This window comes from Lepidochelys olivacea (genome assembly GCF_965140295.1).
Source record: "Lepidochelys olivacea isolate rLepOli2 genome assembly, chromosome: 15".
NCBI lineage: Eukaryota > Metazoa > Chordata > Testudines > Cheloniidae > Lepidochelys > Lepidochelys olivacea.
Genome location: NC_140425.1, coordinates 3,624,172 through 3,652,046, shown reverse-complemented (window position 1 = coordinate 3,652,046; position 27,875 = coordinate 3,624,172). Strand labels below are relative to the sequence as shown.

At 50.7% G+C, this 27,875-nt stretch overlaps 1 protein-coding gene across 5 annotated transcripts in view; it reads left to right on the top strand.

The window, feature by feature from the left end:
• Window positions 1-14,974, top strand: part of NF2 (NF2, moesin-ezrin-radixin like (MERLIN) tumor suppressor) — a 94,481-nt gene extending 79,507 nt beyond the window's left edge. For all 5 annotated transcript variants that reach the window (XM_084648987.1, XM_084648986.1, XM_084648985.1 and 2 more), the window contains one exon: window positions 12,023-14,974. Coding sequence is in view for 3 of the 5 variants with exons in the window: in XM_084648985.1 (XP_084505111.1) it covers window positions 12,023-12,073 (51 nt within the window). In the remaining 2 variants the exon portion in view is untranslated. The remainder of the gene's footprint in view (window positions 1-12,022) is intronic.
• Window positions 14,975-27,875: the final 12,901 nt, after the last annotated feature.

Here is a 27,875-nt window from a genome sequence, read left to right as displayed (position 1 = left end):
GATTTTGTCACCCCTCTGAAAGGTTTGGGTCAAGTGTTCAGATAGGGCGGGATGAACATTTGTGTTGGAGCCTGCTGTCCCATCTCTTAATCTGCAGTTATTTTTAAGAAATTCAGTGTCATCTTTTAATTTGAGCAATATCCAGTTGTGGGCACAACACTGGGGTAAAATGAAGCACTGACATCTCTTGAAAGAAATAATCCATTAACTGTAAGAAATTCTGGTTCTGGAAGGAGCCCCTTCTGTAATTAAACCTGATTCACAGCAAATTTTGTTTTTGTGACCTCTGGGTTTTTGTTGCCTGCCTTTGAAGATGCCTGCTAAATTTTTCATGTTTAATTATGTGGTTAACATGCTAATCCCTTTTTATGAGCTCTGTGGGCACAGCACAGGCATCTCATCTGGAAACTGATTTCCTTCCCATGTAGCTTGTTCTCTCTGATGCCGATTGGCTCTACTAACTCCAGCTGGCTCAGCTTCAGGAGGGTTTGCTTCTTAGACTGCTGTAGAATATAAAACTCAAGGCATTTTCTCTTCTCCACACTCTTTGACTTAAGGGGCCCCCTCTCAGGACAGATAACAAAGCTCTGCTTAATGTCAACAGGATTGAACAAAATTTGTTGAGGTGTTGATTTTTTCCCCACTTCCTTTTCTCTTGCCTGGATTTCTCCACAGGGGGTCAGTGTGATAGGTGAAGTACCCAGTCTGGGAGCAAGGCACTGTATGTTCCTAGGGCAGTTGTCTTGTTGTTAGTCCATGATCTGGTAGTTCTGCAAATGGGAATCTTTTTTTCATGCAGCTGCCATGTCTTCCAGTGCCCAGGGTTTCCATTCAATGATTGAAGCAAGGTGTAAGTCAAGGTGCATTCTCCGATGGGATCCTCAGGTGAAGCTTGGAGATCCCTTGGTACCCTGAGAAGAGGGGAAGGGATGTAATTCCTTTTGGCCAGGTTGACATTTCTTTGCTCGGTAAAAGCCGAGCCTGATGTTCATGGCGCTGTGTAAGCTCTTGCTCACTGTGTAATGGCTGTTTTGTACTAGCCCAGTCAACAGTTGATTCATTCCTTTTTAGAGAAGCTCTGAAAGTGGAAGTAAATATATAAAATTTGTCTTCTATTTGTGAAGAGCCCTCTCTTGTCAGCTGGAGTTTTGGTAGCCCACTTCAATTGTCAATTATTTACCATCAATAGGCTGGCCTTGCTTACTTTGCGTCTTTGGGCTGGGGATGGTAGCCCTGCTGCATAGCTCTAAGTATAACATGTTCAGCTAGTTTGGATATCTGGAAGCTGACTGGATATCAAGCAATGGAAGGGGTAAGTCAGGTTCAGAATCAGGAGTCAAACTTATAGACTCAACCTACTTTTGTGTAATCCTCTTGACAATCCCCTGCCAGAGCCCTCACGTTGACACTGGTAATGTGCATGTTAACAATGCAGTCTCATGGGGCAGTGCACCCTGGCACCTACAAACACACATTCTGGCAGCAAAAAGAGGAGTGTGTGACTGCAGGGTAACATCCCTGTAAGAGCAATCCCTACTTCACACTACCATCTCCCTGAGAACTAAAATGGCAGGTAAGGTGCAAGCCCAGCAAGTCAAAGGAGTACAGCTCTGAGTGCTCAGTGGCTCTGAAAATCGGACCTGTAGAGCATATCTAGGGTTCCCATAAGGCCATATCCTCACTAACCTTTTCTTTCCCATCACAGCTACCTGATGCAGCTTCATTGGTATGAGTGTTTGTGTAGACAAGGCACTAGCTTTAACAGCCATGTGCTCTAGACCTCCTCTGAGCCAGAGAGTGAAACTGACTAGAAACATAAAGGAAACTGACTAGCTTTTTTTTTCTTGTTCATACTGAATGAAATGCAACAAGTGAAAATCAGGGCTGTCATCTTGCCAGCATTTGGAAGGTATCACCTGCAAATTGACTTTCATCTGCTCCCATTCAACACATTCCTCACCCAAGTTGGGAGGACAAGGAAGACCTGTGCTCTGGCCCCCATCCTGAGAGGAGTAAAGGTGGTGTGGGAACAATAGAAATAGAGAGATCACCAAGGGGAGTAGAAAATGGGGGTGGGGGAGAGGAAAAACAATGGGAGTCTTTAAAATAGAGAGGGACAATTAAAGCATTCAGCTAGAAGTGGAGACTAGGAAGGGCAGATGTGGGAATGGGATGGGAAGCAAGAGGGAGCGAGAGAGTGTTTGCTGTATACAGTGTTTTGAATTTATGATTTAATAGAGACCGTAGCTCTACCAACAATCTGAAGATGTGCCGTGCTGTGCCGTGCCATGCCATGCTTGGACTGGGGTGCTGGGGGTAAGACCTGCCTCTCTTGGGGGGTATAGGTCACTCGCCCCTTGAGGCTGGCAGGGATGCAGCATAAACAATTAAATCATAGAATCATAGAAGATTAGGATTGGAAGAGGCCTCAGAAGGTCATTTATCCAACCCCCTGCTCAAAGCAGGACCAACCCCAACTGTGAGAAGTGGGGTTTTTTTTTACCCACGAAAGCTTATGCCCAAATAAATCTGTTAGTCTTTAAGGTGCCACCAGATTCCTCGTTGTTTTTACCAACTATGAGAATTCTCTGTTGCCGTCCTCGAGGTGATGCTTGTATCACAGGTAAGGAAATTGCTATTTAAAATCAGGCTGTTAATATGAGCATCCCATAAAGCAGAAGCCTCCTCTGTCCCCTCTTTTGTACCCCTGACCGAAAAGGGAATGTTTATCACGTGTGTCCAGGCTTTTAGTTTTTCCCCGAGCTTCTTGGTGGTTTTGCAGCATCCTTGTGCTGTAAACAGACTCCATGCCTGGAGGATTGAGCTCCTGCCCTAAAAGATTTACATTTTATTCCCAGTACCTCTTCCTCTCCTCCTTTCAACCCATAATCTCCAGAACATTGGGGAGGGTATGTAAATGGATTTGGTGGTCTCATTTCAATGCCACACGATTTTGCTGTGCCAGCAGAAATTCTGAATGTGGAGTTATTGGGTTAGCTGCTGTAAAACGGGTTTGGATGTGAGGGACATATTGTTTGCTTTAAAATCAAATAAAAAATCTGGAACTCCTGGGTAAAGGCAGATGCTCCGCAAAGCCGCAGCAAAGAGAGACAGGGAATGAATCTCCATGTTCTCTCTTCCTTATCTTGATGCATTTTAGCACTAGCTGCCTAATTGCCCTCTGTTTCTCCCTCTACATTTTCTTTGATGGCTCTAGTAGTATATTGTGGAGTCCATCTCCCCTCCCCTTCCTGCAAGAAGGAGATTATCATAATACTGCCTTGTAAATCAATTTTCTGTCTGCACTGACGAAAATGTAATTTGCTCTTAATCACTCGGCTTTGGCTGCACAATCTTATGTTACACATAGACAATTATTTATTCTTGCATCACTATGGGGAAATGGAATCGGTGTATGGAATGCTTTAGGAGGGCAGCAGGGAGAGCTTGCAGCTGATCCAGGGCCAAGCTTTCCAGGCAGGACGTGCTGGAGTTGTTGCTAACAGCTAAACGAGTACCAGCCAGAAGGCACTGGGGGGCAGTGATGGGGCGCCTCTCAGTTTTAGTTGCCGGACTTAGGGGTGCTATAGGGAATGGTGTCAGCTGTTCCCGTCCCAGCCTCTGGCTATGGGCAGCAGTGTAGGAACACTGGCTGTAGGGAGTACTGCAGTCTCCTACTTTTATGTAACTATGGTGCAGGGCAGGTAAGAGTGAAACTGGTGGTTCCCAGAATAGGGAGTGGGATTTCCCAGATACCTGGTGCCTGTCTCTTTTGCAGCAGAAATAAAATGAAAACAAGCTTGGTTCAAGGAATCCCACTGCACCTCCCACTTACATAAGTCCTCTGGCCACCCAGCAGTGCTCAGTATGATGAGTCAGGCTTGTTTCCTCTCTGCAGAAGCTGAGGACAGAGCCTTCATTGGCTCTGACCTTCTTTTTACTTGAGTGGATGTGTCAGGCTTTGTCATGCCACTTGCAGTCTGGATGCAATTGCTATGTGCGACCCCAGAGTGAGTGTGCAGCTCTCTGGGCAGCCTGCAGCACGGTGGCTGTCAAAAGCAATAGGCAGGCTGAGTGGCGAAACACTGCCTGGGATCAGAGCTTCCCTGAGCTTATTCACCCGAGCATTTCTTGTTGATGCCAGAGGTGGGGGAGGGGAGCCAACCAAACGCAGCCCTTCTGGAATTTCTCCACAGTGGAAGGACAGTAATAAATATATTTACAAGCTCTTTAAAAAGTTTTCTGTTCAGGAGCAGGATGTCATCAGTGACAGAAAGTAACCGTCTGCTCAGTCAAGAGCAAACTTAAATTCCTTCTGTGTTATTCACAGGACAGATTTTAATCAGATGTAAGAGGGCAGCTGGATGAGGGATCTGGGTTAGCCCCAGGGTCTGGTGGAAGCTACTCCCAATTTGTGAGAGCCTGCTGATGGATGTCAAGAGTTGTCCCCACACCTAGAGGAATAGGGGTGGAGCAACTTGCGCTGCTGTCTGGATTCCTGGAGTGGAATTGCAGCCGGGGCCTTTAGCAGGCTAACAGGATGGTGAACCCTCACTGCCTGGAATAACCCACCTACCATTAGCATGAGGCCCTCTAGGTTACACCAGCTAGAAGGATAAGTCTGAGGCTTCTCAACTCTCCTGCAGGTGGGCATAAGATGGGGTCAGGAAAGAATTTTTCTCCATGGAATTCTGGGGAGGTTTATTGCTTCCTCAGAACACCCAGCATTAACCATTGACCCAAACAGTGCCCCACTGGTCTGTTCTGGTACAGCCAATTCAATGTATATATGGGATTTCTGGCCACATTTGATTCTCTGTTATACTGGTGCAAGTTCCACATAAATCAGTTGGGCCACTCGAATGTAACAGGGCAAAACTTGGCCCTCATTGCTCAGTGCTGTACTCTGATGCATGGCCTGTATCTCCTGGCCATTGTGGCCATTATTCTAGATTCTGCAGTAGCTGACCCAACCTAGGAGGTTACAGGACACCTGCATTCTGTTTCCAGCTCTCCCATTGGCTCACTTTATGACCTTGAGCAAGTCACCTCATCGGTCTGTACCTCAGTTTTATTATATATTAAATGGGGAGAGCAATGCAGATCTGCTCAGGAAACGTGATGTGAGATCTACAGATCAAAAGCATTAATCAAGCACTGAGTGGCATTAGTGCCTAGAAGGATAGAACAGAGCTATATTTCATTTTTCTCCTTGCATCTATGTAGGATCTGCTCATTGCTGTGCTTTGCTATGCCCTGTCCAGATTTGCAGCAGCATTTACCCAGACTTGTACAGCCTTCAGCACTGAGGCTGCTGCAAAAAGAGTGATTGTTTTGGTTTAAGGTGTTACTAGAAACACAGAGTGGGGAGGGAATTGATGGAAACGCCCACATACATCAAAAGGTATCAACAACAGTGGAGAGTTGAATCAAAGTAGGTCAGAATCTCCCTCTGAAACCTGAGAGAAACACTATCTATTTCCGTTCACCTTAAATCAGTGTTCTTAACTGGCCCTTTTCACTGTAGTGTCTGAGCACGGAGTTCATGGTGGGGTCTCTTGAGTAGCACTTCTCAGTCACAATCATCTTCCTGTAGGCCAGGGTTTCTTTGTGTCTCTCGATCCAATTAAGGGCTTCCAATATTTCCTCTTTAATTGAGCAGGTGCCAAAGGATTTGCTAGTGAGTGGGGGATTGGAAGCTCATGGGAAATTTTACCCCCAGGCCATTCCTGTTCTCCCAGTGGTTGCAGAGCCTAACGGGAAGGGATGATGAATTGCTTCAAGCTGAGTTAAGCCTTGCCCATTTGCTAGACCAAGATGCTCAGAGGCAGTGGCACGTCTTCTCTTGCTCACGCTCAGCTGAGGGGGAAAACCAGCAAACCATAGTGAATGATTGTCTGATCAGGGCATGATAGGAGGAGAGAGAGGCTCCTCTCTCTGGAGCAGGGAGCTACTTCTGCAAAAATAAATACATCAAATGGACTCTGCAGATACACAAGACATCTAGTTTTGACTAACCCTTCTGCAACTTCCCAGTGGAGAGTGTTTACCTGAAATAATTTCCCTGCTTTTTCTTACTGCTCAGCTGACCCCTCTCTTCCTCACCCCCGTTCACTGCCAGTAGAATTTGGACTAGAATGATTCAGAGGGAGTATTATGGCAGCAGAGGCTTTGCTCTAAGGGAAGGAAGAACCCAATGAATTAAACTTGCATTAAGGGGGGTTACATTTGCTTTTGCAAGCTGATCCCTCTTGTTTTGATATTGCAGTGTCTAGCCATAACCGAGCATATGTCTGTGAAGGTTGTCCACTGCTGTAAATATTTCTTCATGGGAAGTCCAGGACAGATTGGCCTAGAGCAGGTATTCTGCTGCCCTCCTGCTTCTCCCAGTGCCCAGCATTACCCTTAACCCTCTTTTATTGTAATGATTGGCTAAGAGCACTAAGTGATTGCAAGAGACCAGGTTTAGTTCTTGCTGGATCTCAGTGAGAATGTTTCTCCTGTGGAGCTGTCTGCCTTTTCCTCTTCCTGCCTCCTGCAAATTAATTACATTTGATCTTGCAAGTATCTTGGGGAAGGCCAGGGCTTTGCAAGGGAAGTGGCTTGCCAGTAGAATGAGTCTTTCTTCTCCTTAGTGTGTGGATGGGACCAGCTGTCCCTGGGATAAGTAGCAGGCAATTCTTAACCAAGGAACTGACTGTTGCCTGGAAGAGGAGGAGTTGGCTATTTGAGCAAGCCCTGGTCCTGGGTGTTATTGGAAATGTTCCAGCAGAGGATGTTAAGCCCCTGCAGTCATTTCCCCTGCAATACAGGCTTTCTGAATGGAATTGGAGACGTCAGGAATTATTGAGTAAGGGACTAGGGCAGGCACACAGTGGAAGGGAGGGTGGTGTTTAAACTGTATTGTATGGTGATTCGGACCCAAGACCCCTGTCTGAGCAAAATGCCAGTCCCAGGCACATCGGTAAATCCATCTGAGTTTAAACCACCTCCATTGAGCATTGGGTTCTGTTAGCTGCTTTGGTCCCTCCCCAACTCATTTACTGATTCAGCTGCTGTTTAGAAGGCAGCCATTGTACTACGGCACTTTTTTCTGTGTCTGTATTTAAGTATAGTGACTTCCTTATGGGGCCCTAGTGTTTCCTTTATCTTCCTGCTCAGGGTCTTGTTTCCAAAGAAGACTTGAGTAGTGGTTCTTGCCAGGGCTATTATTTTATAAATACTCTCTATGGCAGCATAAATAATCTGCTGCTGCTTGCCAGACAGGGATGAGACACGTTCCCTGCCCTGCAAAGGAGAAAGTGCCCTCTGAGGTGCTGCATGTCCGCCACTCTTTCTGCCTTCAGTGGGAGTCAAGGATGCTCAGCTCTTTGCAGGATCCGGCCCTAAATAAGAGCAGGTGAGGGATTTGTTGAGGAGGAAGGTGTGCCTGGGTTTGAAGAAGGGGCCTACCAGCTGAGGCAGATGTGGCTCGCAGCTATAGTAAGCAATTACAAGTGGGCTGACATTCAGAGGGGCTTGAGACCTGAAGCTTCAGTAGGAGATAGAAGAGCTCTGCCCCTCTTGGATCTGTGCATTGCGGAAGTGGTGGAGAAATTGTACTTGACAGTCTCCACCTGAACACCCATTCCCCTAGTTTTGGAGTAGCAGGACTGAACTGCACTAAACTCCTTGCTTGGGATCAGCAAATAGTACGTAGTATTGGATTCTTCTCAGCATAGCCAATTGGACCCTGGCTTTGGGAGCACCATTATCAAGAGGAGAATGCACTAAACTATCCCCACACAATGCCAAAAACCCAGCATGGGCGGCAGCAGGTTCAAACACTGGCACCATGAGTCAGTTTGCCTGGCCTGCCGCCTTCTGAACTCCCTGTAGACCTTCACACCGGTCACACATTCAGCTTGCTGCCTGCTGTTCCTGCCTGTCATAATTAGTGAATGTGGAGCGTTCCCACCAGACTTTCAGCAGAGAGCCTCCAAGTTCCCCTGTAAACATGGAAAATGGTTCAAACTGTGGCGGATTTTAATTGTTTATCCCCATGGCTTGCAGCAAGGCAGCTCCTCGGACAGGGCTTTCAGCAGTCGGTGATCCAGGCTTGTAAACTATCTGCAGCCTAGTGAGCATACAGGGAGCTGCTCCTACTCCTGTTCACTCAGTGCAAAACTCCTAGTGACTTCATTGGAAGCAGGATCTGACCCATCGCAGGGCCCCGTTTTCTCCACGATATAACAAACCTAAGTGCTGCAGCAATGTTAATTACATTAATTACGTTAATTTATTCTGTTGCCATGCAGCACCCTTCTCTTCAGATGAGTTGTCAAAAAACACAGAGTGCACCTACTAGGTATCTACTAGGTCTGCCACTCCTCCCAGCCTGCTGCTCGCCTCCTGCATCGCCTACCCACGTATCGCTGCTGGAGACCCCCTGCCTCATTTTTATATGGGTCTCCCACAGTATTCTTGCCAGCAAGTTAAAAAAGTATGGGTTGGATGAATGGACTATAAGGCGGATAGAAAGCAGGCTAGATTGTGGGGTTAACGGGTGGTGATCCATGGCTCAATGTTTAGTTGGCAGCCAGTATCAAGCAGAGTGCCCCAGGGGTTAGTCCTGGGGCCGGTTTTGTTCAATGTCTTTATCAATGATCTGGATGATGGGATTAACTTGCTCAGGGTGCAATTTGCAGATGACACTAAGCTGCGGGGAGAGGTAGATACGCTGGAGGGTAGGGATAGGGTCCAGAGGGAACTGGGGTTATTTAGTCTGCAGAAGAGAAGAGTGAGGGGGGATTTGATAGCAGCCTTCAACTACTGGAAGGGGGATTCCAAAGAGGATGGAGCTTGGCCATTATCAGTGGTGACAGATGACAGAATAAGGAGCAATGATCTCAAGTTACAGTGGGGGAGCTCTTGGTTGGGTATTAGGAAACATTATTTCATCAGGAGGGTGATGAAGCACTGGAATGCATTACCTAGGAAGATGGTGGAATCTCCATCATTAGAGGTTTTTAAGGCCTGGCTTCACAAAGCCTTGGCTAGGATGATTTGGTTGGTGTTGGTCCTGCTTTGAGCAGGGGGTTGGACTGGATGATCTCCTGAGGTCTCTTCCAACCCTAATATTCTATGATTCTGTGATTCTATTACCCTTGGGAAAGGAGGGGGATTGAGCCAGGTTGGGATGACAATGGACACTTGAGGAATCAGAGGAGCCATTGAAGGTGGCTTCCCTTTTACGCCAAAGTGGGAGGGTGTCTCTAGATAGGGCCTCAGAAGTATCAGGCAGGGTAGGCCAAGCGAGTGGGTCTAAAATCCATGCAGCTGTTCTAAAAGGCTGTTTGTAAATAGCAGCTTGGCACCGTCCCATTCCCAGCAACGCTGGCCACTCCTGACCAGACTCCAGCTCTGGCTCCTCCTACTCCCTGACTGCGAGACCTGAGCAGGCATCTTTACTGGCTCCCAAAAGAGCTCCTCCTCCTAAGCCCCAGCCATTTCCACTGCCAGGCTCCCAGGAACAGCACAGGGATATGCCCCACACATCCCTCTTGCAGGGATGTCTAGCAATGGCTCGGGCGGGCTGGGCTGGGCTGGGCTGCAGTTCCCCAGCCAGCAGGCCAGTGGCTGAAGAGATGGGGACAAAAAAATATCTCCTCTTTCTGCGCAGCACAGTGGAAACTGGGGCTGATCATGCAGCTAATATCCCCAGCCAGGGAGGTGCTGCAAGGCCTAGACAATGGTGGGCTCCCATGGTTCCAGCACAGTGGAGAAGTCTGCCGAATACTTAAGAACTTGCTAAAATACCAAAGTCTACAGCCAGTTGCTTAGCTGTGGAATCCTAGAGTGCATGGGATCCCTGCCTGGGGTTGCATAGCAGTGTGTGGGGCAGGTCATGTGCTGATGTGGGAGAGGGAAGGCTATGCAGACTCATGGTCTCAACGTGGTAGCTTTGGTCTGAGGGATTCTTTCTCTGCCGCTCACAAAGTGGGGTGGCCTGGCGAGATTTTGGGCCCTTGTAGTTGGTGAGGTGAAGAAGGCCAAGCCGGGAGCATTCATCAGTTATCTGCATGGGAGAGAGTCGGTCTCATTGATGGACTCATCTTCTGAGATGTTCCTCTAATGGCACCTCATTTAAATGCTCTTCCTGTACCTCCTCCCTCCTGCTATCTTGGCTAGATGGAATCTTGGGTCCAGGATACTCTCTGGCCTGAGTGATGGGGAATTCCTGCCCCTCTCCTTCCCATGGCTGCTACAGCAGGTGTCTCATTTTAGCTCCACAACTGATAACAGTGGCCAAGTGAGTCTAGACCCTACCCTTCCGGGGGAATCCGGTTCCATCACCCAACTTAGAGGAACAGCCGTGATAAACTTCTGATCTAAGTAATTCTGAGCTACAGTGCTGACTGAAAACATCCCCCCATCTCAATGAATATGCTTCATACAAAGGTACATTAGAAGGTATCAGGTTTCAGAGTGGTAGCAGGGTTAGTCTGTATCAGCAAAAACAATGAGCAGTCCTTAGAAGGTGTGTTACTCAGAAGCCTCTTCTGAGGAAGATGCTCGTGAGTCAACAGCTGGCCAGAATGTTTCAGGACCCTTGAGGTGTTTTCTTTGTCTGATCAGACTGCCAGTATTCTCATGCTGTAAGACTGTTCTCCGATGCGGAAAAAGGTGAAGACTGTAAATGTTTGATCAGTGTTTGTAATCTGGAGCAGCCTTTCTGTATCTGTGTGTGACCTGTCCTAGGGTCTTGGCATTGAGTGAGATGCAGGCGCCAGGCAGCAGGTTGTGGGGAGCAGATCTTGACTGCTGTCACTTGCCCCACAGGGAGGAGGGCACAGTGGCTTGTTGCCTAGTTCATCCCCAGCAGAGTCTGCCTGGCGGTGTAGTTAGTGGCAGCAGGCTTCCACACCTAAATATTCCCGAGTTGTGTCTATTAATTCCATGAGCTTCAATTGAAATGCATTCCATCCATCCTCTCTGTAAACAGCTCTCTCCATTTTCATATGTATTTCAGTGGATAATATTTCTCTTTGTGGGATGACTCTTTATTTTGTTTAAAGATAGTGAGATAGTAAAGTCACACTGCCTTCCAAAAGATGGCAGCATAAACAGCCTTTCAAGAGGGCTGGCCTCATCGTAGTGTTCCCCTGTCTCCATGCTTGCAGACACCTCCCTATTTAAGTGCCAACTGATTGGCTGCTCAGTGGCCTCCATAAAATGGTTGGCGGGGCCTCAGTCCAGTTCCTAGCAGATGGGAGCCAGCGTCGCGAAAGCCATCCTGGTGGGAAGTCTCGAGGGAGAATCTGAGGGCTAAATGTGTGAAATGTGGGTGTCCTTTGTGACTGTGGGGCCTTTTTCTGGTCCCTTGTCCATTCATGCATCCAGGCAGAGCTCCTCTGGGTGGTGTCCAGTGGCACCTTGGACTCCATGGGGCAGTTGGGCGATCTCTGAGGTTCTTTGCTCAGTGGCCCTTCAAATGCGTCCTTTTGACCCTGTGACCTGCACCCTCATTCCCATTTATTCATTTTTGATCTCCATGATCTGTTGAGGTCTGGGCCCCAGGGCCTTTTGTTGCCCTGGTGAGTACCACCCACCAATCCCAGTTATCAAATAGGCTGGCATGTTTAAATCTCCCCAGTGTGGATGGGTGGGTGAGGAAATTCTTGTCCTGATCATGGCTGATGCCCTCTTCCATTGAGCTACCGGAAAGAGCTGCTTTCACTCAGGCAGAAACTTGTGTAAAAGGACTCCTCTGGATGTTCCCAGCCTGAGAAGGACAATGCTGTTTGGGACTTGATTAGATTTCCTGAAGTGCGGCCTGATCCTGAGGGGTTCTGAACACCAGCAGTACCAACGGACCTCACCAGTAGACGCAGGCGCTCAATGCTTCTGTGTGTCAGGCCTCTGAACCTAAACTCATGTGGTATATTGCAATCCCCCAGAATGTATTGAGATAGCATTGTGGAGGGCTGATGGGAAAGCAGGTCAAGCTCTTTCTTCAGCCTTTCTCTCAACTCTCTTGCAGCTCACCTTGCAGAGCACCAAGTCCCGCGTGGCCTTCTTCGAGGAGCTGTAGGAGGTGACCCAACCATCGTGCACTGCTGCTTCCAGCGAGCCAGCCACCTGCCAGCCAGAACCTCCTTCAGCAAGGCCATGTAGGCACATCCCAATGGCTGGGGATGGAGCCCCTCTACCTGCTGGCTGGGTGCATTCTGGGACATGATGCTGCTCCTGTGCAATGGACTTGGTCCGTCAGCAGTCCATGGATTTCAGCGTGATGTTCTCTAGTTTAGTCTATCCTAATCCCCCTTGTAGGTTTTTAACTAGCTACCCTCTTCTGCCATTTATAATGCAGAGCTGTGGTATCCCTTGCAGTCTTTTTAAGCAGCATTTGTATTTGGTCGTGACTGTCATGTGACCTCCTGGGAGATGGTGAGTAAGCGCGTGTGCCTTGGAAGGGGCCCCTTTCTCTTCCGGCCCTGCTTTAGGGAATGCCACAAATAATGTGCGCTCCTGCAGGCGGAGCTTTGGTGCCTTTGGCAGTTCGGGAGCCAGGGGGTGGGATGTGTGCTACTCTCATCAGACCCCCCAGTACTTCTGCCTGACTTTCAGGGGGGCTGAGTACTGGTGGACTCCATTGGTGACACACACATTGGTGTAATGGAATGCTGTAAATTGGGGGTATAGCCTCACCTAGGAGAGCGTGGTTAGGTCTGGTCTTCCCGCCTGTTAGAGGATCTAACAGACATAGAAGGGGTTCAGAGATACGCCGTGGGAATAGGTTTGGAACGACTTCTGTACGAGGAGAGATTGAAAAGACTCTAGCTGTTTACCCTGGAGAGTTGCCGCATAGAGGGGACATTACAAAGGTGTGCAAACTAATGTATGGGATGGAGAAGGTAGATCTACCCTCTCTGGTATGACCTAAGAGCAAGGGTATAGTCAAGGAAACTGAAAAGTGGGCTATTCAGCACTGATCAAAGGAAATACTTTCCTACACAGTGTCCAATGAGCCTCTGGAAGTCCTTGCTACAAGATTCTATTGACACCAAGAAATTTGTAGGATTAGGTCTTTGTCTGGATACAAAAACAGCCAGAAATCTAGCAGTGAACATTTAAAAAGTGAAGGGATATGAACCTTCATGCTTGTACCTAGAAGCTGACCTCTAAATAATGTAAATCAGGAGGGAATTTCCTCTGTGCCTTGGTCATCCCATAGCAACCTACTATAGCCTTCTTTTCACTTTCCTCTGAAGTATCTGGCGCTGGCCACTGCTGGAGATGGCTAGATGGGCCATGGGTCTGATCCACTATGTCAGTTCCTGTTCGTGGGAGCTGCATGCGCTCAGCCTCCCTGCACATCACTTCCCTTGCTCCATTTTGACTCCTCTGGTAGAGTGGTAACCAGCACCCCATGAGCTGGGGCTCCACTGAGAGCAGTTCCAGTATCTCTTTGCTGCTGAGTCCTGTTCGGCAATGTTCTCTCTAATTTTTGACAGGCCGTGTGCCCCAAAAATTTCTTCTGCACACATTTTTGTGCGTGCGGTGTTTCGCTGTGTGCGTGGGGTTTAGGATCTGTGTGCACGCGCACAGCTTAGAGGGAGCAGTGCTGTTGTGTGCGAATGGCAGGAGCAGCCTTGCTCTGGCTGGGGCAGAGTCTGTGGTTTCCGGTCCCTGAAGGAGCATGCTGTGAACACTTGTGCGTCCTCTGCCTGCCGTGAGACAGAGCCAAGCAACAGGGTTGAGGTACTAAAGCCGCCAAGGTAACGTTGGCTGCTAAATGAAGTAGCTCTCTCCTAGCAAGGGACTCTAGACAGCTATGTCGAAGAAGTCAGTGGCATCCTCAGCTCTTGAAAGGGCCTAGGTCTGCTGCCTTGGGAGGAGAGGGATAGCTTCTGGTACATGATTTGTCATCCCCCTGCCTCCTTTGCCAGTGCTAGCCCCTCTCCTGCCCTGCTTTGTATTCTCTGTTTGGGGGACGAGTGGGGAGAGGTGCTAGAAATCACTTACAATTTATCTTCTAGGTCCTGGAAGTAGGGGGGCTGCTTAAAGAATTTGGTAAATTCATGGAGGATTGGTCCATCAATGGCCATTAGCCAAGATGGTTAGGGATTAAGCCCCATGCTGCGGGTGTCTGTAAGCCTCTGACTGCCAGATGCTGGGACTGGCCCATGGGCTGGGCTCACTCAGTAGCTGTCCTGTACCATTCATTGCCTCTGAAGCCTGTGGTACAGGTCACTGTCAGACAGGACACTAGGCTAGATGGACCATTGGTCTGACCCCGTATGGCTGTTCTTATTTAAACAACACTAGCAATCGTGTCCTCGCTGTCCACTCTCAGCAATGCTGAGCAATCACTAATGGTCTGTCTTTAACCCACCCAATTCACTTGCCTTTATTTTACTTTTTTCAACAGCCTGGTTTAATCACAGAGAGCTGAATCTAGCCCTGTGGTGACTTCAGTCGAGTTATGGACAGGGTGGATTTGACCCAGAGTCAGCCCTTGGCTCGGCGTAGTACAGGTGTTCTCAAACTTTTGTACTGGTGACCCCTTTCACACAGCAAGACTCTGAGTGCGACCCCCCCTTATAAATTAAAAACACTTTTTTATATATTTAACACCATTATAAACGTTGGAGGCAAAGCGGGGTTTGGGGTGGAGGCTGACAGCTCGTGATCCCGCCATGTAATAACCTCACAACCCCCTGAGGGGTCCTGACCATAGAACCCCTGGTATAGTATATCCTGGCTTTTATCAGATCACACCTGTGAATCCTTTTATTTAAAAGGTCCCTGATGTGCATTGAATCTCCTCCCACTTGGAAGTGTATGTGTCTGAAATTCAGATGGATAAAGCAGTTTTTTCCTTGGGATGGGGTCTGGGACAGAAAGGCCTTTTTTTTTCTACTCCCGTGGATTGTTATATTCTGAAGATACCATTGTTTTCTCATGTGTTTTAATAAAAATTGAAAGCAGTTGGAGGTGCAGTTGTCTTTTTTGGGATGGGTTAAAAAGAATAAAGAGCACTTTGTTATTGTAATATTACAGCGTGTCATAAAGCAGGTTTAACAAGAGACATGATTGCATCATCTCCAGAGTATTAAATGCACCATAAAGGCATGTCCAGAACTGAGACACGACTGCGTCCCCTCTGCTGTATCACAGCACACAGGAACCCTGAGCATTGAGATATACCTGCCTCCCCTCTACTATATCCCAGTCCTGGGAATCCCCAGCACTGAGACGTGACTGCATCCCCTCTGCTATATCCCAGCACGGCACCCGGGAACCCCCAGCACTGAGACACGACTGTGTCCCTTTTGCTACATCTAAACACTATGGGCCATATTCTCCCTAGTCCGCCATGTCTGCTCAATAGAGTAAGGCATAAGGCAGCCTCTGCCTCTCTTGCATGGGCTATTCGTACTGCAGCTTGCAGTGCAGGAGGGGAAGGAGGCATTGCAGATCCACTATCCCCTTTCCCTCATACAGGAGGCATGCCTGTGGACATGCTACTTGCTTAATATATTGGCTCATTCTGGCTCATAAATGAAGTGGCTAGTGAGGTGGAAGCTGTTCATTAAATGTCAGAGGGAAGTTCTTGGCAGCTGTGGATCCTGATCTGACTTGACTTGGGAAAACTCAAGTCTTCCTTTGCTTTGATCATAGCTGTCCTGTTCCCTGACATGTCTCCAGAAGTTGTGTTCATACTGGCCTGGCAGCCTCTCCCTGAGTTTTTGAGTAGCACCAAGCACGCTGTTGGCACATAAATAATACCAGCTCTGTGGCATGAGCCCCCTTCAATCAGCTGTCATTTCTTAGCCACTTGTGCTGTCCTTGAACGCATGGGTTTGGGGTGCAGGGAGCTGCTGCGGAGCTGGGTTAATAGATATTTGACCCAGCTGCCTCTGAGCTAGGCTGGGATCAGGAAATGTTTAATTTTCATTATCCATCATTCAGGCCTTTACAGAGGGCATGAGGACATGCACACAAAAAGCAAGGAGGCTGCTCCCTCTGACTGGCCCCTTTCTTCGCCATCTAAGCCACAGACAGGTTTGCAGCACGGTGTTTGCATATGTCATTTAATGAATTCAGCAGCAGAGTTGTTTATCTGCTCTGTGTTTGCACAGCCCCGGCAGCAAAACCCCTGGAGATGAAATTTAGCTCTTGACGAGGGCTTGTCCTAGAACGATGGTTCTGTTTGTCACATTTATGTACACTTTTTTCAGTCAATAATTGACTCAGCAGAAGTGGGTAGGCTGATGTGACTTTTCTTTTGCTGGTTTGTGTCAATGTTGGGCCTGCCCCTAGGAGAGGAGTTGACTTTACTATTTTAAGAGATGCTGAAAGGAAAAGTGGGGTCTGCCTGCACTGCTCCATAAGGACGAGGCTGCAAAAGAAAGGGAAAATAAAGAGACGCTGACCTGATTTCACTGGTATCAAACACAGAATATTTCTATATAATATAGCTCGTGTGTGCATGAGTGTGGCAGGCAAGAGCCTCAGATCTCAAGGAATTTAGCTGGTACACAAAGACTAAAAGGTTTTTATAAATGCTCCCTGCAAGTCCCAGGTTAGGATTTTCAGCTGATGAGTGGTGTATTCTGTAATGCACTGAGGAGTTAACTACGTGAAACTAAAGGGGAAAGTGATGGGGAGGTAGCAATACCCTGCCTCTGACATCAAGGCTTGTTTCTTCTCAGCTGCCCCAAGGCCTCCTGCGGGGTAGAGGTGAGGAGATGGGCTTGCAGGAGTAGCCTGATTGAACCCCAATAAAGTTTTGCATAACAGCTATTCCTACACATGAAGCATGTCCAGCCGGCCAAGGAAAATAAAGTACACGCAAAAGAGAAAATGCTGAAAGTTCCGGGGAACTACAGGCCAGTCAGCCTCACCTCAGTCCCTCGAAAAATCATGGAGCAGGTCCTCAAGGAATCAATTCTGAAGCACTTTGAGGAGAGGAAAGTGATCAGGAACAGTCAGCATGGATTCACCAAGGGCAAGTCATGCCTGAGTAATCTAATTGCCTTCTGTGACAAGATAACTGGCTCTGTGGATGAAGGGAAAGCAGTGGACGTGTTGTTCCTTGACTTTAGCAAAGCTTTTGACACAGTCTCCCACAGTATTCTTGCCAGCAAGTTAAAGAATTATGGGCTGGATGAATGGACACTAAGGTGGATAGAAAACTGGCTAGGTCATTGGTCTCAATAGGTAGTGATCAATGGCTCCATGTCTAGTTGGCAGCCGGTATCAAGCGGAGTGCCCCAAGGGTCAGTCCTGGGGCCGGTTTTGTTCAATATCTTCATAAATGGTCTGGAGGATGGTGTGGATTGCACCCTCAGCAAGTTTGCAGATGACACTAAACTGGGAGGAGAGGTAGATACGCTGGAGGGTAGGGATAGAATACAGAGGGACCTAGACAAATTAGGGATTGGGCCAAAAGAAATCTGATGAGGTTCAACAAGGACAAGCTCAGAGTCCTGCACTTAGGATGGAAGAATCCAATGCACCGCTACAGCCTAGGGACCGAATGGCTCGGCAGCAGTTCTGCAGAAAAGGACCTAGGAGTTACAGTGGATGAGAAGCTGGATATGAGTCAACAGTGTGCCCTTGTTGCCAAGAGGGCCAGCAGATCGAGGGATGTGATCATTCCCCTATTAGGCATTTGGGCCCCACACTACAAGAAGGATGTGGAAAAATTGGAAAACGTCCAGTGGAGGGCAACAAAAATGATTAGGGGACTGGAACACATGACTTATGAGGAGAGGCTGAGGGAACAGGGATTGTTTAGTCTGTGGAAGAGAAGAATGAGGGGGGATTTGATAGCTGCTTTCAACTACCTGAAAGGGGGTTCCAAAGAGGATGGATCTAGACTGTTCTCAGTGGTGGCAGATGACAGAACGAGGAGTGATGGTCTCAAGTTGCAGTGGGCGAGGTTTAGGTTGGATATTAGGAAAAACTTTTTCACTAGGTGGGTGGTGAAGCACTGGAATGGGTTACGTAGGGAGGTGGTGGACTCTCCTTCCTCTGAGGTTTTTAAGATCAGGCTTGACAAAGCCCTGGCTGGGATGATTTAGTTGGGGATTGGTCCTGCTTTGAGCAGGGGGTTGGATTAGGTGACCTCCTTAGGTCCCTTCCAACCCGGATATTCTACGGTTCTGTGACTGATCAATCTCAGGCCTCTGAAAAATGTTCTGACAGCTCCTGAGCAAACAGTGTTATTTTTAAAACATTGGGAAACAACCCATCTCTAGAGGATCCACATGACAGGTGGTAGTTACCTGGGTGAGCGCACACCTAAGTCAAGAGCCATCTTGATCATTTGTGAGACATCAGCACCATGGAGAGCAGTGGAGGAGGGGGGAGTGAAATCCAACCATGGCTTCTTAGTCCTTCCTTGTCTCATGTTATAAGGAGCTGTCAGTACTCCGGATTCAGGGCACAAGTTGATCACAAGAGTCAGGAAGAAATTTCTGGCTGTGCAAAAGTATTGCAACATGGTGTTTCCCTTCTCAAAGCCTTCAGTCCTTCTCCCATCACCCACATCCCATCCCTGCACTGCGTTTCCTTCCCAGCCTGTATATCACTTCAGCATTTCTCTTAGATTCCCAGCTGTTAACAGCCACCAGAAAGAAACCCTCACTTAGTCTTTGCTGCAACATGTTTGCATCAATGCCTTGGGATTCCTGCCCCTGACGTGCCCCCCCCCCCCCACGCCCACCGTACCATTACAAGGCAGAGTTGGGGTCATTCCATCTGCTTCTTGTTGTTTTATTTAAATCAGTTTCCCCCCATTCCTCCTCCATCCATTCCTTTCTTCAGTGTGGGATCTCATTTGGTGTCTTTAGAGGCCTAATTTCCCTCAGAAACCAGCAGGGTGGGAAAGGGGGGAGAGCAGTGGGGGAGAAGGGACAGAGGGCTCCAAGTCTCCCCTAGTTTCAGCAAGATGAAGTTGTGTGGAGGTGGAAAGCTCCAAGCTCAAGATCCCACTTAGCCTGGCAGCCAGAAGCCCCATTCTGCACCCAGCAACAGAGACATAGGTCCTGGACAGCAAATCCCCAGCTGAACCTGCAGTGACTGGGGAAAGGACCCTGGCATGGCCCGTACCAACGGGACACAGTAGGAAGCCTGCTAGAGAAATGGCTTGGTTTGGCATTCCAATGCACCCGGCATTTCTCATCCCCCTCCCTATTTGAGTCTGTTATTGGTCTTCCCAGGAGCAAGCTGAGTTTCCCGTTTGGCACCTGGGTAAAAAGGTGCCTTGTATTTTCCAGAGACAAGCTCTGCTTTGGCTAATAAATATTCCGAGCCAGCCCCAGCCTCGCCCCACCCCTCTCTTGGAACAGCAGAGTGATTAATGGCAGCACTAATGATCAGGATGTTCCTCGCTGCTGACTTCACCTGCATGCTAAGCAGATTAGCCTGGGCCAGGACTGCTCAGCCAGCCCGTGCTGTTCCCAGGGCCCAGTCCAAGCCTGCATGCTGCTGGTACAGTACTGAGGGCCTGAGCCAAACACCGCCGGAGCCAGAGTTGCTTGCTAGGCTGCTGGGGAATGTGGTGAATTTGTGACATAATGGCTGACCTCTCAGACAGGAGAAGCTGCGGGGGGTGGGGTCTCGCAAGCAGCAGCAGGAATGGCCTGCAGTGTGTTCTAGTGGGGAGAGCAATGGCCAAGGGCACTCAGAGATCCCACGGCCAAAAGGGACCGTTGTAATTGTGGGACCTGACCTCCTGCATAGCACAGGCCAGAGACCTCCCCCACCATAATTCCTGCCGATCCTTTAAAAAACAGCCAATCTTGATTTTAAAATTGCTACTGATGGAGAATCCACCATGGCCCGCAGTAAATTATTCCAGTGGCTAATTACTCTCACTGTTAACGATTGACACAATATTTTCAGTCTGAGTTTGTCTAGTTTCAACTTCCAGCCATTGGATCTCGTTATGCATTTGTCTGCTAGGTTGAAGAGCTAAGTATTAAATAGTTGTTCCCCATGCAGGTACTTATAGACTGAGATCAAGGCACCCCTTTTTCTTCTCTTTGGTATGCTAACTAGACTGCACCTGTTTCTATCACTGTAAGATGTGGGTTCTGTTCCTGGCCCCACCACTGACTCATTGTGTGATGCACAGTCAACCTGTGGAACTCATTGCCAGGAGATGTGAAAGCCAAAACTATAAAAGAGTTCAAAAAAGAATTCTATAAGTTCATGAAGGATAGGTCCATCAGTGGCTATTAGCCATGACGGGCAAGAATGAAACCCCAAGCTCTGGGTGTCCCTAAGCCCACAACTGCCAAATCTGGGACTGGATGACAGGGCATGGACCACGCAATGATGGTCTGTTCTGTTCATTCCCTCTGAAGCTTCTGGCACTAGTCACTGTCAGCAGACAGGATACTGGGCTAGATGGACCATTGGTCTGACCCAGTCTGGCTGTTCTTATGTTCTTGGACAAGGAACTTTACCGCGACCTGCAAGGGGGGAAAACAGCTTTATGCCCATTAGGAATATCAGCAAAATGTTACCTGTTTTCGATGGACTAAAGACCTGGAATCGGAGCTTTCTCTGTCATTAAAATCGATAAAGTTAGAGCAGTCCTTAATTGACGGGGTTGGGGGTAGATGTTGAATCTTCAAGCAACAGATCTTTATTCCAGCTGTTTATCGTGTTGGAGATAAATAGGTGTCAACAAAACCAGAGAGTGGAATAAAACCCTATCCTCTCTCAATAGCCCACTTTTCCCTTCCTTGGTGTCTCTGACATCATGAGCCTACTGGTTCTGCAATCAGCATAGACATTTGGCAGGTGGGGGAGGGTAGAAACAACTTGTGTTTCCCCACTGCAGGTCAGCTATCGTCTCTCCGTGCCTCCCTCTCCCCAGCTGCGATACCCCTTCTGCGAAGGGTGCCAGATTGAATTCACTCATAGACGTAACAAGTTTTGAGATCCTCAGCTCAGCAGCACCAGGGAAGCGAAGAGAGATCATTATTCCTTTTAACATCTGGCTGGTTGCTGGGGAAGGCTGAGGGCATGGCTACACTTGCAGATGTAGAGCATTGTGAATTAAACCTGTCTTCGTAGAGTGCAGTAGGGAAAGCGCTGCAGTCTGTCCACGCTGACCGGAATAAGCCCACTGGCATGGCCACATTTGCAGCACTTGCAGCAGCTATGGGAGCGGTACATTATGGGCAGCTATCCCACAGAGCATCTCTTCCCATTCTGGCACTGTGGCTTGTGGGAAGGGGATGGGGGGGGGCATTCTGGGTCCTGTCCCAATGCCCCGTGATGCATTGGTTCGCATCCCAGCAATCCCTGTGCTTCCGTCCACATTTGGAGCCATCTTTCAATGGTTTTTGTACTGCGCGCTCTGTCTTCCCTTTCGGTCTGCGGGAATGGAGCCCGAACTGCTGAGGAGTACGCTGACGAGTCTCGCCAGCACGTCACGTTTGGCAGTCGAGTTATTCCTTATGATCCAAAGTGACAGTGAGGGCTCCAATGATATCGACTTGAGTAATGCATATGACATGAGTTTGCTTGTGGCATTCACGGACATGCTCACCACCGTGGAACGCTGCTTTTGGGCTCGGGAAACAAGCACTGAGTGGTGGGATCACATCGTCATGCAAGTCTGGGAAGACGAGCAGTGGCTGCAGAACTTTTGGATGAGAAAAGCCACTTTCATGGAACTGTGTGCTGAGCTCGCCTCCACCCTGCGGCGGAAGGACACGAGATTGAGAGTTGCCCTGACGTGGAGAAGCGGGTGGCGATTGCAATCTGGAAGCTGGCAACTTCAGACAGCTACCGATCAGTCGATAACCAGTTTGGAGTGGGAAAGTCGACCACTGGACTTGGGTTGATGCAAGTTTGCGGGGCCATTAATTGCAACCTGTTCAGAAGAACCGTGACTCTGGGTAATATGCATGACATTGTGGCTGGCTTTGCACAAATGGGTTTCCCTAACTGCGGAGGGGCGATAGATGGCATGCATATTCCAATTCTGGCACCAGCCCACCTAGCCTCCGAATACGTTAATTGGAAGGGGTATTTCTCGATAGTTCTCCAGGCGCTTGTGGGTCACCATGGGCGTTTCATTGACATTAACGCAGGCTGGCCTGAAAATGTACACGACACACGCATCTTTTGGAACACTGGCCTGTTCAGGAAGCTGCAAGCCGGGACTTTCTTCCCGGACCAGAAGATCACCGTAGGGGAAGTCGAAATGCCCATTGTGATCCTTGGAGACCCTGCTTACCCTTTAATGCTGTGGCTCATGGAACCCTACACAGGGAGCCTTGACAGCAGCAAGGAGCGGTTCAACAACAGGCTGAGCTGGTGCAGAATGACTGTGGAGTGTGCTTTAAAGGGCCGCTGGCGCTCTCTGTATGGGAAGCTGGACCTGGCCGATGACAGCATCCCTGCAGTTATATCCGCATGCTGTACCCTCCATAACATTTGTGAAGGGAAGGGTGAAAGATTCACTCAGGCATGGACCTTGGAGGTTCAACACCTGGAGGCTGAATTTGAACAGCCAGAGAGCAGGGCTATTAGAGGGGCCCAGCGTGCGGCTGCAAGGATTAGGGATGCCTCGAGGGAGCAATTTGAGGCTGAAAGCCACCAGTAATGTCTGGTGCCCTGCACGGGAGTGAAGTGCAGTGGTTCCAATGTTAGTAGGAATCTGTATTTGCTATGCTGACTTGCAGTGCCTGTTTCTTTCCTGGGCTAAGGTATCTTTTACTTTATGCAATGATAAAGAATGTTTTCAAAGCCAAAAAAATCCATTTATTGAAAAGAGACACAACTGCTTGGGAAACGGAAAGGGCAAGGGGGTGGGGAACGGTACAATCACAGATTTGCGTATGTCCTGTCTGGAGTGCTGTGCAATGAGCGCTGCACTTCAGGATGGCTCTACTGCCTGGTGATGGGGGCTGAGTGTAGCGGGTCAGGGTCGTCGTTTTCAGGGCTGGGTGGTGAAGCTACAGGTGTTGGAGGCAGCTGGTGGCGATAAGAACCCGGATGTTGGGGAAAGTGGGTCGGAGGTAACATGGGGGCACAAGGGAAAGAGTTTTGGGACAAGGGCTGCGGGGATGGGCTGGGGGCGGGGCACAGAAGTGCTCTGCCTGCATTGCTACGAGCGCCTGGATAGAGTCCGCTTGGCGCTCCATGATGCTTAGCAGCCGCTCTGTGCTTTGCTGCCAGCAATCCACATTCTGCTGGCGGAGCCTCCTTTCACTCTCCTGCCATCCCTACACTTTCTGATTTTCATTACTTGAATGCTGCATTACTTCATACAACATGTCTTCTTTGCTTCTACGCGGCCGCTTCCTGATTCTTTGGAGTCTTTCGGCCGGTGATAACACGGACGGCTGAGATCTCAAGCTTGCATCTGTAAAGGTAAAAAACAACACTTACTAGAGGCAGCATTGTTCACACCAGACAGAGCAGTGATTCCCCCATACTTAAAGACAAGCACAGTCTACACAATAGCAGAAATTGCCCGTCCCAAAGCAAGCGCACATAACCCACAGAAGCCCCAGAATGGTGAGTAAGCACAGGGGCAAGGGGGACTGATTGTTTCATGGCTGTACTGTCCTCTGGGTTTCTGTGCCTTGGGGAGAGCCAACAGCTGCTGGGGGCCCCTGTACTGAGCACTGTCCCCACATTTTCCACAGGAGACCGTCCTGGAAGAGATCTCGCTGCTGAGGGTAACCTGGGAAGCAAGGGAGGGTCTTCTACTGCAATGCGGCTTCTGCCCTGGCCCATATGCAGCTTGCCTGTGTGCAGCAATGGTCCCCCCGCCCCCATGGCACAGTGGCACGGGCAAGTTAGCCTGACTGGGGCAAGGAGCACAGTAGCTCTGCCAAGCAACCTACGCAAGCGGATTGCCCAGCTTCTGTATGAGACCTTTGAAGAGATCACTGAGGCTGATTACCGCGATGTGAGAGAGCACATCAACGCCCTATTCCACATCCAGGCATGCATGCATCCCTAACCCTCCTTGCCCCAAGAGCCCGCACAGAATAACTTCCTTCCCAAAATAAAAGTCGCTTATCGGAAACCTCTTCTGGTGTTTGTCCTTCCCCAAGCACCGGCCACCACGACTGTCCACCTTCCTCCTGGCTTGAGAACAGCTCTTGGCTGCATGCATCTAGGGATACTGGGGTGTCTTCCTCCGCCTCAGCACCCTCGCTCCCGCTTTCCTCTTCCTCCTGCCTTCTTGAACTGGGCTCTGAAGTGTCCATGGTGGTCCTCAGAGTGGAGGTGGGGTCGCCCCCAAGTATTGCGTCCAGCTCTTTGTAGAAATGGCAGGTTGTGGGGGCAGCACCAGAGTGGCTGTTTGCCTCACAGGCTTTGCGGTAGGCATCCCACAGCTCTTCACTTTAACCCTGCGCTGCACTGCATCCCGGTCATGGCCCCTTTCCATCATGTCCCTTGATATCTGCCCAAAGGTATCGTAATTCCTGCAGCTGGAGCGCAGCTGGGACTGGACAGCTTCCTCCCCCCAGACAGTGATGAGGTCCAGCACGTCGCCATTGCTCCATACTGGGGATCGCCTGGCGCGTGGAGACATGGTCACCTGGACAGATGCACTGAGAGCACTCCACGCCTGGCTGAGCAAACAGGAAGGGGATTTTCAAACTTCCCAGAGAATCCACACTGGCCCCGCAGCACTCCAGCGGGGGCACTGACAGGGCCGGTGCAAAGATGTTTCGTGCCCGAGGCGAAACTTTCACCTTGCGCCTGCTGACCCCCCCCCCCCGGGAGCCTTGCAGCAGTTCCCCGCCCCCCCCTTAAGACACCCCTCCTGCGGCAGCTCCGTGCCCCCCACTCCGCCCTGAGGCGCACCCCCTCCCTCGGCCCGGGGAGCTGCGTGCGGCAACTCCCCCCCAGCTCACCTCTGCTCCGCCTCCCCCCCGAGCAGGCCGCCGCCGCTGCTTCTCTGCCTCCCAGGCTTGCGGCACCAATCAGCTGTTTGGCGGCAAGCCTGGGAGGGAGAGAAGCAGAGCGGGGCGGGGCTCGGGGAGGAGGCGGAGCAGAGGTGAGCTGGGGTGGGGAGCGGTTCTCCAGTCGCCCCTGCCCCCCCCGTTACTTGCTGCAGGCGGCCCTCCCCGCGCCCCCCTGCCCCAGCTCTCCTCCGCTCCACCGCCTCCCCGGAGCGCGCTTTTGGCCGCCCCCAACCACTTGGCGCCCTTGGCGACCGCCTAGTTCCCCTAGCGGTTGCACCGGCCCCAGGGGAGCAGCAAACGTGATTCCACTCGCCGAGGTGGATCGCCAGGAGCGCTCTAGCCGCGGAGTCCGAGCGCTCTGCCTGCCTTGCCAGTGTGGACGGGTAGTGAGCTAGGGCACTGGGGGCTCCTTTAACGCGCTGTAACTCGCAAGTTCGGCCAAGGCCTGACAGTCGAGGGAATTGCTGAGGAATGTGACTAGAATGAAGTCAAGTGTGTGTGAGAGAAGAACTAGTGCATGCCCTGGACACCCATGTGGCTGAAATTCTTTGCTGCAACCCAGGTTTGGGGCCTCCCCACAGGATTTTGGTATTTCTGATCTTTCCTGCAGAATATAAGCTTTAAAAAAAAGATTCTTGCCTTTCTTGTTATGAAAGAAACTTTAAGGATGTGAGGTGATACTATGCTGTCATCCCTTGAAAACAGTCAAGGATCAGGAGCTTAGAGAAAGGTGCGAACAACCCCATTCATCTTTTTTGGGTGTTTACTCTGAACCCTAATGATGATTGGTTTCAGAGTAACAGCCGTGTTAGTCTGTATTCGTGTTAGTCTGTATTCTGTTATTGAGGTGTATTTCCGCAGAGCTGAGCTGTCCCAGCCATGGGCCCCGGCCCTGTGTGCTAGGCGCTGGACAGACACAGAACAAAGATCTTGTAATCTAGGACGAGATAGCAGGTGGCGCCAGACTTACGGGGAGCACAAGGGAGCCATGAGACAGTGTTCTCTCTCATTTTTCCCACCCACGTGCAGAATGAATTTTGTTATGTGCACCAATATGGAAGTGATGTGTGACACGTGACCTTCCTATTGTGCACATAACAAAGTTCATGTGGAAGGAGTGGGGTTGAGGGGTTTGGAGTGTGTGGGGGGGAATCAGGGCTCGGGCAGAGGATTAGGGTGCGGGGGGTGAAGGCTCCGGCTGGGGGTGCGGGCTCTGGGGTGGGGACGGGGATGAAGGGCTCAGGGCTGGGGCAGAGGGTTGGGGTGCAAGGGGTGTGAGGGCTCCGGCTGGGGGTGCGGGCTCTGGGGTGGGGCCGGGGATGAGGGGCTCAGGGCTGGGGCAGAGGGTTGGGGTGCAGGGGGTGTGAGGGCTCTGGCTGGGGGTGCGGGCTCTGGGGTGGGGCTGGGGATGAGGGGTTTGGGGTGCAGGCTGCCCTGGAGCTACGGTGTGGAGAGAGGACTCCCCCCAGCTCTCTCTTGCCGCAGCAGCCCTTGGGCTGTGGGGAAGGGGTGCCTCTCCCCGCTGTGGCAGGTCCGGGGCTGGGCTGGCTGGGGCTGGGGAAGAGGAATCTTTCCTGAGCGCCTGCACGGTGCTTAACTGGCCGCCGTGCAGCTTAGCGGGAAGGGAGCAGTGGGGCGACACGGGGCGCGGGGGGCCCAGCCAGCAGTGGCCCAATTGCTGCAGCAAGGCCAGGGGGCTCGGCTGGTCAGCACAGGAGCTCGGGGAGGCGGTCGGCTGGGGGTGCCGGCTCGAGCCGTGTGCCGGGAGCGAGGGGCTGCGGGCCGGGGAGACCGACAGGCCTCGTCAGGTGCAGAACACGTGTTCCTCTGGGGCTCGGGAGGGGGGCAGTGGAAACGCCTTCCTAGGACAGGAGGGAGGAGACGGTCAGCGCTAAAGGGACTGAAACCAGCCCTGTCTCCCTCTCCTGACCTGGCCCCTGGGAGCATTGGTCCCAGCCGTGACTTGAGGGACAAAAGGAAGGTTTTACTCTGTTTTAACAACTAGCCCTGCAGGGCCGGCCCAGCCAGGGGGGAGGGGCTGGCACCCATCCCTGTGGGCCCTGCAGGGCCGGCCCAGCCATGTGGGAGGGGGGTGAATTTTATTCTGATGTGTGCATTGCCAGCACAACTGCGCTAATTAAGTGCCAACTGAAGGTCAATTCAACTGACCTGTGCACTGCACTCAGGACAGTGGCGGGGCAGGGGTTAGGGGTGCCAGGCGACCATTTTCGACCAGAACACCTGGTTGAAAAGGGACCCTGGTGGCTCCGGTCAGCACTGCTGACGGGGTGGTTAAAAGTCTGGTCAGTGGCACGGTGGGGTTAAGGCAGGCTCCCTGCCTGCCCTGGCTCTGCAAAGCTCCCCGGAAGCGGTCCATGTCCGGCCCCTAGGTGCAGGGGCAAACAGAGAAGCTCTATATGCTGCCCTAACCCCCAGCGCAGGCCCCATAGCTCCGATTGGCCGGGAATCACAGCCAATGGGAGCTGTGAGGGCGGTGCCTGTGGGCCAGCCAGTGTGCACTGCACAGAGCCGCCTGGCTGTGCCTCTGCCTAGGGGCTGCAGAGACATGCCAGACACTTCCGGGAGCAGCGCATAGCCAGGGCAGGCAGGAAGCCTGCCTTAGCCACACTGCGCCACCGACGGGGAGCCGCCTGAGATAAGCGCCACCCAGCCAGAGCCCACACCCCAAACCGCCTCCTGCACCCCAACTCCCTGCCTCAGGTTGGAACCCCCTGCTGCACAACCCCTCCCAGACCCTGCACCCACACCACAACCCCCTGCCCCAGGTTAGAACCCCTCCCACACCCTGTCCCCCCACACTCCTACCCCAGCCCTGAGCCCCCTCCCACAACCAAACCCCTGCCCCAGCCCGGCACCCCCTCCTGCATCCCAAACTCCTCATCCCCAGCCCCACTTCAGACCCCACATCCC